This window comes from Schistocerca cancellata, chromosome 2 (assembly GCF_023864275.1).
Source record: "Schistocerca cancellata isolate TAMUIC-IGC-003103 chromosome 2, iqSchCanc2.1, whole genome shotgun sequence".
Lineage (NCBI taxonomy): Eukaryota > Metazoa > Arthropoda > Insecta > Orthoptera > Acrididae > Schistocerca > Schistocerca cancellata.
Genome location: NC_064627.1, coordinates 871,476,306 through 871,488,615, shown reverse-complemented (window position 1 = coordinate 871,488,615; position 12,310 = coordinate 871,476,306). Strand labels below are relative to the sequence as shown.

At 41.9% G+C, this 12,310-nt stretch overlaps 2 protein-coding genes across 5 annotated transcripts in view; both read left to right on the top strand.

The window, feature by feature from the left end:
• Positions 1-3,440, top strand: part of LOC126162826 (protein Mpv17-like) — a 62,346-nt gene extending 58,906 nt beyond the window's left edge. For all 4 annotated transcript variants that reach the window (XM_049919586.1, XM_049919585.1, XM_049919587.1 and 1 more), the window contains one exon: positions 3,002-3,440. In XM_049919586.1, coding sequence (XP_049775543.1) covers positions 3,002-3,157 — 156 coding nt within the window. In that variant the 3' untranslated portion in view covers positions 3,158-3,440. The remainder of the gene's footprint in view (positions 1-3,001) is intronic.
• Positions 3,441-3,593: 153 nt separating this feature from the next.
• Positions 3,594-12,310, top strand: part of LOC126162823 (protein Mpv17-like) — a 263,732-nt gene continuing 255,015 nt past the window's right edge. Inside the window, exon 1 of the mRNA XM_049919578.1 lies at positions 3,594-3,714. The gene's annotated coding sequence lies outside the window, so the exon portion shown is untranslated. The remainder of the gene's footprint in view (positions 3,715-12,310) is intronic.

The window sequence follows — 12,310 nt, the reverse complement described above, 5'->3', positions numbered from 1 at the left end:
TTAAAGGTTCCTTTGGGCCATTGCTGCACTAACTCCCAGCATCATTTAAAAAGAGACAACATTACGACTGGTCAGACCACACTATACCCCTCCAATCAGCTACTGTCCAGTTTCTGTGTTGCTCGGTCCATTAAAGGCGTGCAGCTTGTTGTGAGCTGTGAGAAATGGCCTTTTGAAAGGTAACTGACTGCAAATGCCCACTGCATACGGTTCACTTCGGAGCGCTTCCTCGGAAACTGTTTGGAATGAACCCGTATTCACTGAAAGCAGCAATTCCTATCGTGTTTGAAACTGTCATTGGCAAGGCGTGACACTTATCTCCCTTTCCAGTAGATTAAGATCTTACTGTTGTTACGGCATGTTACATGGCTGCCAGAGTTCTGTTAGTACTTGTATGAGGGGCAGTAAAATGAAAACCGAACATCCACCACAACGCAACCATGCAATGGTTCCATTAAAATGTAATCACCACACGTGTTAAGACATTTATCCCACTGGGACACGAGATGATCAATGCTATCGGCAGAATGCTATCGGCCGCTGACGGATTCACAACCGCACCCTCTCTTGCACTTCCTCGTACGACTGAAGCCGACGTCCACGCATGTCTTTTTTCAGGTCGCCAAAGATGTGAAAATTACACGGTGAAAGATACGGACTGTACAGAGGATGTTGCAGTGTTTCCAAACCAAATCGCTGAAGCATAGCCTTCATCCAGTTGACGGTGTGGGGGCGGGCGTTACCGTGCAACAGGATGATTCTATCCAACAGCTTTCCACCGCGTTTTGACTAATGGCACGTCGCAGTTGCTGCGAAATGTATTCATACCGCTGCGCACTGATCGTGGTTCCATGATTGAGGAATTCGACGAATAGAGGAAACATTCTGTTGCACGATAATGCCCGGTCCCACACTGCCAATCAGATGAAGGCTACGCTTCAGCGATTTGGTTTGAAAACACTGCAGGCGCTTCTTCCTTTTCCAAGATCCAATTTATAAAATCAAAAACACTTTTATATCAAATCAGCTTCCAACTCTATAACATCATTATTCGCACTGCGTAACTGAACAGCTCAGAATAATAGAGAAATAACACTATGTAGAGGAAAACTGAACACTTTTGGTAGAAAGCGTAACTAGTCAAATTTTTGGAGTTCCCAATTTCGGCGAAAAATTAAAGCTGCGTAAAACGCAATTTTATTTGAATCAGGAGGCTCAGTTAGTCCTCTTTGCAGATGAACCAAACATTATTGTGAAGCCGAGTGGAGAAACTTCAGCAGAATAAATATTATGTAGGTTGTTTTTGTGAAAGTTACGAACTGGTTTTGCGTAAATGGACTAGCTTTAAACTTTGAAAAATACACCTGATCCAATTTTGTAGTGTCAAAAATATTCCACCGCCTGTTAATTTAGCATATCGACAAGAAATAATAAACAGGGTATAAATGGTGAGAATATTAAAGAAAACTTTACTAGGAAATCCTTATAGTAGACATGCTAAAACGTTTACGTTGTGCTACTTCTGTCACAAGAATAATTGCCAACTTTGGGGATCTATGGAAGTCAGTAAGTTAAAGTATTTTGCATATTTTTATTCACTGATGTCTTTCGGTGTAATAGGCTTTTCATTTAGGGAAAAAGTATTCTTTGCACAAAATAAAGTAATTAGAATTGTGTGTTGGGTTCACACACATACGTCATCTCTTAACCACAGCGTAATAATACATTTACTCACTTACGAAATTTGTTAGCAACAGTCCACTTTAGTGTAACAGATATTCACAGGTACAATACTATAAGGAAAAATGATCAGCAGTATTCTTTTATGAATCTAACTTTACCACGGAAAGGGGTGAAGTATGCAGGCATGAAACTCCATGACACGCTGCTGATGGAAATAGAATATCTGACACGTAGTAGAAGTGCTTTCAGATGTATATTACAGATTTTTCTCCGTGATACATCCTTCTGTACGATAGAGTAATTCTCGGATAGAAATATTTATTCATTTATACATGAAAAAATCTGTAAATGGCCAGAATGTATACATACGAGTATTTTTTATCTTTTTTATTATTGTATATAATTTACACCTTTTGTTGGGGCGATCTAATGTTGTAATTTATAGTACTAGAAGCCAAGATCGCTCGATGTGAACTAGAGAATTTATGATCAGCTTCAAAAGTAATTAGCTGTCACCCTCAGATGGCAACCTGAGTTGTCGTCGAAGCCTCATCTTCACTGATGTACCTGTGTTTGCTCCTGTACATCTTATTGAGGCTACGGATATTTTATTCAGCAATTTTTATATACTTATAAGCCGTATGGAGCTGTATTATTATATTGGAACATGTTCTCAGTATGTCGACGAGACTGATGTGCAGCTATATTTCTGGGAGATCTGAGAACCGGAGAATGACAGCTAGTTACTTTGAAACTGGTTTTGAAATAAACTATTTCACGTCAAACGATCTTCGCTTCTAATACTGTAAATTATTTATTATTATTTTTTAAATATGTGTTCCTTGTTTGTTCAATAGACAAATTCCACCTCATAACTTTTATCCTGAATATGATCTATGGAACACGTAACTAACTTAAAACAAATCACTAATTCAGTTGAGCAATATTGGGAAAGAAACCTAACTATGCCCTTTATAAAGACAGTCACCTGAAGAGGTTTTGGGAAACCACCCAGTCGCATTCTTTGACACCAAAAAGATGATCATATCCCAAATATCTACTTTAAAAGCATGTGGTATCAAATGCTGCGTTTAAAAAGCGTTTGTAATTGTGTCTCGCATACATTTAAAGCTTATCTCTACCTTACTTTGCAGTTAAATTATCTGAGGATACAGAAAGTTACTCGGGACATTTAGATTTCCATGTTGTGTTACCTACTACAGTTTATGAATACTCTATACACACTTGTGAATTAAATATTTAAATAACTTTTCTTGATTTCAACGTAAGTTCTTATAGATTTATTTTCATTTTCTAGATATGGCCCTTGGTGCAGACTCTAAACTTCTCCGTCGTGCCAGTCCACTATCAGGTTCCCCTGGTCCAGGTAGTAGCCGTCGGCTGGAACACGTACATGTCTTGGAAGGCTCATCAGCCAGTTCAGAAGAAACAGGAACTCGCCCACGTCGAGTAACTACTGCTGGGATGTGGCACGGCAGCCGTATCCCTTGGGATCTGTAATGCTCAAGTGTTCGCTGTGATACGAACTTTATCAGTGAACTTATCTGCATTGTCTCTGTGACCTTCAACAGGACAGCCGGAGATAACATTTCAGAGTACAAATTACAGGAAGTTGCTGATACTAAATACAGTATTCCTTGTACAATACGCTAAAATCATGGAACCAAGATTTTTTACCCACTTCAGATTTGTTTTGTCAGTCAAATAAAAGCACGATATTATCTTTTTTCATTAAATAGCTCACGAGATTTCACGTTATGAGTGGCTCAGTTGTACTGGTTTAAGGTTCGTCTTCAAGAGAAGACATTAGTCCCTGACGGCTGTTCCTACAAATGCTAGTTCATGGACAGTGTGAATATGCATCAGAGATAACCCCTTCTCAAAATATCGACAGATATATTCTTTACTTCTTCGAAACGTAGACAATCACGCATGACGTATATTAAGCCGTGCGTTCTCGTCCTCAGCAGCTGAACGTAGCAGTTCCTAAGGCTTCTGTAACACACACAGGTTAGTTTCATGATGATATAAGTTCGACTGAGATAAGCGTTTCTACAAAAATTACTGGCTGTATCGTAAGTGTGCAGAGACTTGAAAAGCTTGGATAATTTACAATGTGTGTGTGTGTGTGTGTGTGTGTGTGTGTGTGTGTGTGTGTGTGTGTGGGCGCGCGAGTGTTTATGGGTTAGGGGTGCTCAGCGTCGAGGTTATCAGCGCAGTTTACAATGCAGAACGTAGTTTTTACAAGCGCCATTCAGTAATCATACAAATAGCCTACAGCAAAAAAATTTACTAAATCTATACAATTTTTTGTCTATTTTTCCACGTATTCTATAGAATCTTCTGCGCATCTGTCCCACCTTCTAACAAATCATCTTAGTCCCTCAGCGGAGAATTGTTCACCTTTATCTAGAGGCCAGTTTTGTACTTTTTTTCGCCTCTTCGTTGCCGGCGAACTTGAAGGCTCGCAAAGCTTCTATCACCGGAACAAACAGATAAATTCTGAAAGGAAAGGTCAGGACCTTTAGGAGGATGACAAGCGCTCGCGACTCGCGTCTGAGTTTCCAGCATCAGTTGTGCCGTTTATTAGGTCGAGCGTTGTGTTGCAGATGCGACACGCCTTTCCTCTGCCATTCCGGGCGTGTCCTTTTCAGTGCGGAATTGACTTTTTTCCCAGTGATGCCTGAGTGGTATAGGCTGTTGACAGTGCGTTTCTCCTCCAAAAAGTTACAGAAAATCTGACCATAAGGATAGATAAGGATGGTTAACATGACCTTACCATCCAATGGTTATGGTTTGAATTTCTTATGGACTGAGGATTCAGGGTCTGTCCATTACATGCTTTGATGCACGGACTACGCATCAAAGTGATGTACTCAAGTTCCATCACAGGTTAAAAATCATGCCCAAAAAATGCGTCAGCTTCGCTACTGAAACGATTTTTGAGCTCGGTACGAATGCGAAATCTCAGTTCTTTTAAATGTACGGTATGCCCTCTGGAACGTACCTTGCCCAAGTCTTATGGTAGTTCAGTTTGTTTTCAATGATTGAATGAGTTGGTCCGCAGCTCGTGGTCGTGCGGTAGCATTCTCGTTTCCCACGCCCGGGTTCGATTCCCGGCGGGGTCAGGGATTTTCTCTGCCTCGTGATGACTGGGTGTTGTGTGATGTCCTTAGGTTAGTTAGGTTTAAGTAGTTCTAAGTTCTAGGGGACTGATGACCATAGATGTTAAGTCCCATAGTGCTCAGAGCCATTTGAACCATTTGATTGAATGAGTTGTGCCAATATTTGCTCGAAATTTTTCTGCAATTTGTTCAACTGTAAGTTGTCTGTCTTCTTGGATAAACGAATAAATAAGATACTGCTAGCGGACGCACATAGCGGTGCGCGTCGGATATGCCTATGTAGACATTTTTAAAGTTTTCCATCCACGCGCTACAATTCTCAGGGTTCATGCAACTATTTTCATATTGTTTAGTGATCCGAGCGAATATTTGAGACGGTGGTACACTTTCCGAAAGTAAAATTCGGATCATATAACGCACTTTCTTCGCGCGGACACAGTTTCAAAAGTTTCAGTCCCCTGCATTAGGCGTTACCTTCATTATATAGGTTTGTTTAATTATTGATTGATCGTCGTCACTGGTTCGCTGACTCCGAGCCTCAAATCTCTGCAGATGATAATAGAACTCGTTGGTGATTTTTTACAAATTTTTACTGTTATCATAATTATGATTTAAAAATAATCTGTGTATGTTTAATGGGACCAGTGAGGATTACTGTTTGCAAACAATGATCGCAAATCCCATGACATGGGCTGTCCGAGCTTGAATAAAAAGCACGATTGTGACCAAGGTGCATCTCCACTATTGTTTGAAGTACCGGTATTTGTTGAGTGTTTCAAGGAGAAAACTTAAGTAAACCGTTATGATCTGCTTTAAAGGAAGAGACGTTGTCTCACACAAACGCAAATAATATGATTGTAGGAAACTTCTGCAATGTGATTCTCGAGGTACAGATATCTGTGCGTGATTACACCTGCGGCTCAGTCCTCTCCTAGTAGTTGTTTCATAGCTTTTGAACTGCTAGGGACGCTTTCAGTGAGGTGTCCGAATGTCTGTGGAGGAATGGCAGCCCTTTCTTCCTCAAGAGTCATAAATAGAGAAGTGATGTTTGCTGGCTTCCAAAAAAGTAAATGTGATAAGTGGCCCTCAACTACATACCCTCAGACGCAGAGTTGAAATATTAAAAGTTTTGGCTGGTTTCGTTGCCTAGGGGCTGGGATACATAGTTGCCGCACTACAAGCCAAATTCTGCTGAGTCTAGAGTATACAATATGAATATACATATGAATCGAATCGTCGTAGGTTCCTATCACTCGGCAATTGCGAATTTCGAATGAATAGACATTTATAAATGAAAGATTGCAATGAAATAAAATCTGCAAGTACAAATATAACGACTTTAAAAGATGAGTACAAGAGCAGAAGTACTTTTGAGAATGCCGTATATTTCTGCAAAACACTTATTGGTGTCGATGGTCCAGCAACTAAATAAAATATAAGTTGAATAACAGAGAAACACACCGAGCGGGGTGGCGCAGTGGTTAGACACTGGACTCGCATTCGGGAGGACGACGGTTCAATCCCGCGTCCGGCCATCCTGATTTAGGTTTTCCGTGATTTCCCTAAATCACTCCAGGCAAATGCCGGGATGGTTCCTCTGAAAGGGCACGGCCGACTTCCTTCCCAATCCTTCCCTAATCCGATGAGACCGATGACCACGCTGTCTGGTCTCCTTCCCCAAACCAACCAACCAACCAACAGAGAAACAGTAGATTCCCACTTCACTTAATTAGTCATGAGCAACAACATAGCCAGCGTGATATTCACTTCTAAACGCATACTACGACTTCACTGCAGAAGCCATGGAAATCTCACAAGTGCACAGGTCGGCACTACAAAATATTTCTATCTCTCGCGACCACGCGCAAACTGCTCCACCCTCCCAAGTTTTTCCCCACGACTGCCCGTCGCGCCTCCTCTCCAGCACCCTCTGCTGTGCGACTGTCCCTCATTCAGTACTCCCCTGTCCATACCGTCTCTCCATTAACGAGCACTGTGATTGGCTAGAGCGCTCACGCCATGTCTTCCAGCCAACGCACACTCACAAACACATTAAAGCACACATGAAATACTGGATTTACATTTAAATAATTTGAAATTAAATAAATATTCCTACGGCTGGACCATAAAAACGCTCTAACACGCATTATTAAATACATAAAAAGATGAAATAAACATATAGCAAAGGAACAGAAACAAAAGGTAGGCCAGTAGCCTAATGTCTCTGATTTCTAAAACACAGTAAATATTTAACCAATTTCTTCATGAATAGTATACAGGGTGTTACAAAAAGTACGGCCAAACTTTCAGGAAACATTCCTCACACACAAAGAAAGAAAATATGTTATGTGGACATGTGTCCGGAAACGCTTACTTTCCATGTTAGAGCTCATTTTATTACTTCTCTTCAAATCACATTAATCATGGAATGGAAACACACAGCTGCAGAACGTACCAGCGTGACTTCAAACACTTTGTTACATGAAATGTTCAAAATGTCCTCCGTTAGCGAGGATACATGCATCCACCATCTGTCGCATGGAATCCCTGATGCGATGATGCAGCCCTGGAGAATGGCGTATTGTATCACAGCCGTCCACAATACGAGCACGAAGAGTCTCTACATTTGGTACCGGGGTTGCGTAGACAAGAGCTTTCAAATGCCCCCATAAATGAAAGTCAAGAGGGTTGAAGTCAGGAGAGCGTGGAGGCCATGGAATTGGTCCGCCTCTACCAATCCATCGGTCACCGAATCTGTTGTTGAGAAGCGTACGAACACTTTGACTGAAATGTGCAGGAGCTCCATCGTGCATGAACCACATGTTGTGTCGTACTTGTAAAGGCACATGTTCTAGCAGCACAGGTAGAGTATCCCGTATGAAATCATGATAACGTGCTCCATTGAGCGTAGGTGGAAGAACATGGGGCCCAATCAAGACATCACCAACAATGCCTGCCCAAACATTCACAGAAAATCTGTGTTGATGACGTGATTGCACAATTGCGTGCGGATTCTCGTCAGCCCACACATGTTGATTGTGGAAATTTACAATTTGATCACCTTGGAATGAAGCCTCATCCGTAAAGAGAACATTCGCACTGAAATGAGGATTGACACATTGTTGGATGAACCATTCGTAGAAGTGTACCCGTGGAGGCCAATCAGCTGCTGATAGTGCCTGCACACGCTGTACATGGTACGGAAACAACTGGTTCTCCCGTAGCACTCTCCATTCAGTGTTGTGGTCAACGTTACCTTGTACAGCAGCAACTTCTCTGGCGCTGACATTAGGGTTATCGTCAACTGCACGAAGAATTGCCTCGTCCATTGCAGGTGTCCTTGTCGTTCTAGGTCTTCCCCAGTCGCGAGTCATAGGCTGGAATGTTCCGTGCTCCCTAAGACGCCGATTAATTGCTTCGAACGTCTTCCTGTCGGGACACCTTCGTTCTGGAAATCTGTCTCGATACAAACGTACAGCGCCACCGCTATTGCCCCGTGCTAATCCATACATCAAATGGGCATCTGCCAACTCCGCATTTGTAAACATTGCACTGACTGCAAAACCACGTTCGTGATGAACACTAACCTGTTGATGCTACGTACTGACGTGCTTGATGCTAGTACTGTAGAGCAATGAGTCGTATGTCAACACAAGCACCGATGTCAACATTATCTTCCTTCAATTGGGCCAACTGGCGGTGAATCGAGGAAGTACAGTACATACTGACGAAACTAAAATTAGCTCTAACATGGAAATTAAGCGTTTCCGGACACATGTCCACATAACATATTTTCTTTCTTTGTGTGTGAGGAATGTTTCCTGAAAGTTTGGCCGTACCTTTTTGTAACACCCTGTATATCGGATATAAACAAAGACAGAGACGAATAAATATATTTATAAACACGCTGCTACCGTTTTTTCGTGTAACTGTGGAGTACTTATGGCCTGACGCGGTTAATAATAATCGGCCACTTTGACCTCCAATAACTCATGTACTATTCAAGTTACATGCCTGTAACTCCTACCAATTTAGGTTTACACTAATAGCTTTCTAAAGACATGTCAATCAACAAAATCGGATGAACCGTTTAGATTTCGGAAATTAGTTACTGGTCTTTACTCAGACAATTTACAGTCAGATACTATACTTTAAACTAATAAAGATATTGAAAATCTAATTACACCATCAGAATCGTCGAGCAAATAATGATAATGTACATGTTTCTTTTTAAGGTATCATGATTCCTCTGGCTACTATTAATTTCTGTACAAACTGTGAAATGTCTGCCATTAAGGTTTTATAAAGTCCACCATTTTTGGCACTCCCGGCATGCCCCCTGCATCAACACAGCGTCACCATGGAATTCCCAGCCATGCTGTCTGGCCGTTGTGCGGCATCACGCGGTTGCTAAAGAGCTGCGACTTGCCGAGCGGCCCGGGGCAGTGGCCGCCAACACTGAACTTAGAACATTTTCAGGGCGCCAAAACTCCTCTGTTACCTAACATGTTCGATGCTGAGACCTGGGATGAAGTCGACATTCTAGCTTGTCTCAAGGCTGCTCCATTGGGCTTAGGTCGGGATTCTTTGCAGATCAGCCCATTTCAAGAATGTTATTGTTTACCAACCATTGCCAAACATTGATGCCTTATGCCAGGATGCACTGTAAGGCTGGCACAATCAGTCATCATCTCTGAACTGTTCCTGTACTGGATCACATCCTAACCATGAAAAACACACCCATGCCATAAAATCACCTCTTCCGTACTTCACTGTTGGTAATGTGATGGCAGATAAAGTACCCTAGCCCATGAATTACCACAGGGTATAGCTTGATTCTTCACTCCAATTCACTCATTTGCAGTCATCCACTGTCCAGAGATGCCATTCTTTACGCCATCTCAAGAGCTGATTACCGTTGACTAAAGGAATGTATGGCTTATGGGAAGCTGTTCGACCATTGTACCCCCATTATTTTTAACTCCCTACGCACAGTCATCGCGCCAGCTTGACTGCTGGTAGCATTTTGGAACTCACGAATGATTCCTTCCGCTGATTTCATGCAATTTTTACAACCACCCTCCACAATACTAAACGGCTTCTTTCGTTCAGCACATTAAGTCTGCCTAGTATAGGCTTCTCGTTTTCACTTCACAATGGCATCGCCAACAGGCGACACACGCAGCTCTTCATGGGTTGAAATATCCCTGATGGATTTGTTTCCATATTTGAAGTCATGAGTTGACATAATCGATTCATTCTACTGCTACAGTTTCTCTACTGGCAACACAATACTCCCTGTCTTCTTTTACTCTGACAGTTACGCCTCTCGTGACATCTAGTGTTCAATTCTGCATTACATAGGAGTGTCCTGATACTTTTGATCATATCGTGTATATTGCTCTGCCATATGCAAATGTTACAGAGGATGTCACAGTAGGCCGGCCGCGGTGGTCTAGCGGTTCTAGGCGCGCAGTCCGGAACCGCGCGACTGCTACGGTCGCAGGTTCGAATCCTGCCTCGGGCATGGATGTGTGTGATGTCCTTAGGTTAGTTAGGTTTAAGTAGTTCTAAGTTCTAGGGGACTGATGACCACAGCTGTTAAGTCCCATAGTGCTCAGAGCCATTTGAACCATTTGATGTCACAGTAATTTCAAGGGCACTTCTCAAACAGTTCGACTTTCTCAGCTATCCTTGCAGAGAATGGCACTGCAGTATAAACACTAGTGTGAAAGGAATTTGGATGCCATTATCACCAGCTTGGGCATCTTTACACCTTCAATCTGCATGATTTTGTGAAAGAACATTACGGCGAGAAATAATCATTCTTTGTGAGTGCCACATTCTTCACAATGGAGTAGGTGGGACACAATGTTTCCTGCTGTAAGGAAAAGCCCAAAAATTTTACACCTCATTATGAGAAAATAATATTTGCAAGCAATGGTATGTTATAGGACCTAGATGGTACAAGGGTGTACTCTTTATGGTAAGGATGTGCTGAGACGAGTGGTCCCAACTCTTATAATGAGTCTGTGGGTATTAGTCCAAGGGATAATACCTGTGGTAAGTCTCACCGGCACAAGATGCTACGACTATTTGTATCCAGTCTCCTTCTAGCTATCCGGTTTTAGGACTTCCCAGTTTCGCTAGAACATTTCAACGAAACACTGAGAAGCATCCTTTAAAAATGTTGCAGGGACATATGCAGACCATAATGACCTTCAGGACAAATCTTTGCCTTATTGGAGAATGAGTTTTCTATCTAAGAACTTGCGTGTTGACCGGACATCCATAGTCCCAACAGAAGTTCTCTCGTCAACAACAGCGCTTCAGCATATCAATCAAAAACTGCATTTGACGTCCGTAGGATCACGACACATGATTCGTTCACCGCCACCGCCTATTATCATGGTGTAAATGGTCTGAAGATGGCCACAGTCTGACCGAAACCGGTAACAATTGTAAATGTTTTATTGCCGTTGAGACTGTTTTCAGTCCATTTTCAAAAACTTACTGTATAACTGAACTGCCTATTCTGGAATCTCCGATACATTCCAGAGCTTTTTGAATGTCATTTTTCTTAATACCATAAGTGAACACTCCGTTGAAAAGGTAAGATAATTATTATTACTAAAGACCTCTGCAAGACTGAGACAGTGACATATACACACACACACACACACACACACACACACACACACACACACCCGCGCGCGCACGTGAGAGAGAGAGAGGGAGAGAGAGAGAGAGAGAGAGCTCGTAAGTAAGCAAAATGCCCAAGCTTGTACACGATGGGTTCTGTACAACAGGCTACATTAGCCTTTACATTCTGCGTTTTCCCACTCTCCTAACCATCTGCGAGCTTGTACATAAACTTAAAATATTTCCATAAACACGTTTCTGTAATCCATACATATTATAAAAACCTATGTATGTATCTGTGGAAAATACTCTTCAGTTTTGAAGTCTAAGATGTCAACTGAACTGAAGATAATAGTTTTTGACCAATATATATTGCAAGTAATAACTTATGGGTGTGAGATATGGCCATTAAGTGAATTTGTTGTATGAAAACATAGTAACCCAAAGGCAAGTGGAAAGACCACTGTTGGGCTACAAAAGAGAAAACAGAAAGATAGCAGTTGATATAAGACATACAACAAAGGTCAGTGATATAACAGAATGAGTGAGTACCTTAAAATGGCAGTGGTCTCGTCATGACGTTCGAATAAAAGATTGCAGATAGCCAAACAAGTACTAGATTGTAACTCACTTTACCAAAAAAGACCAAGAGGAGGACCACCAGACAGATGGGACAGAGACTTGAAACAGGCGGCTTGAATTGGCAATGGGAATCTCAAGATCGTCAGAAATGGAAGAAACATCTGGGATCCTATGTTGCACTCCGACTCAGAGAGTCAGTAAGTGACTGAATTGGCCGATAACGAAGATATTGATGGTGTATCTATGTACGTATGTTT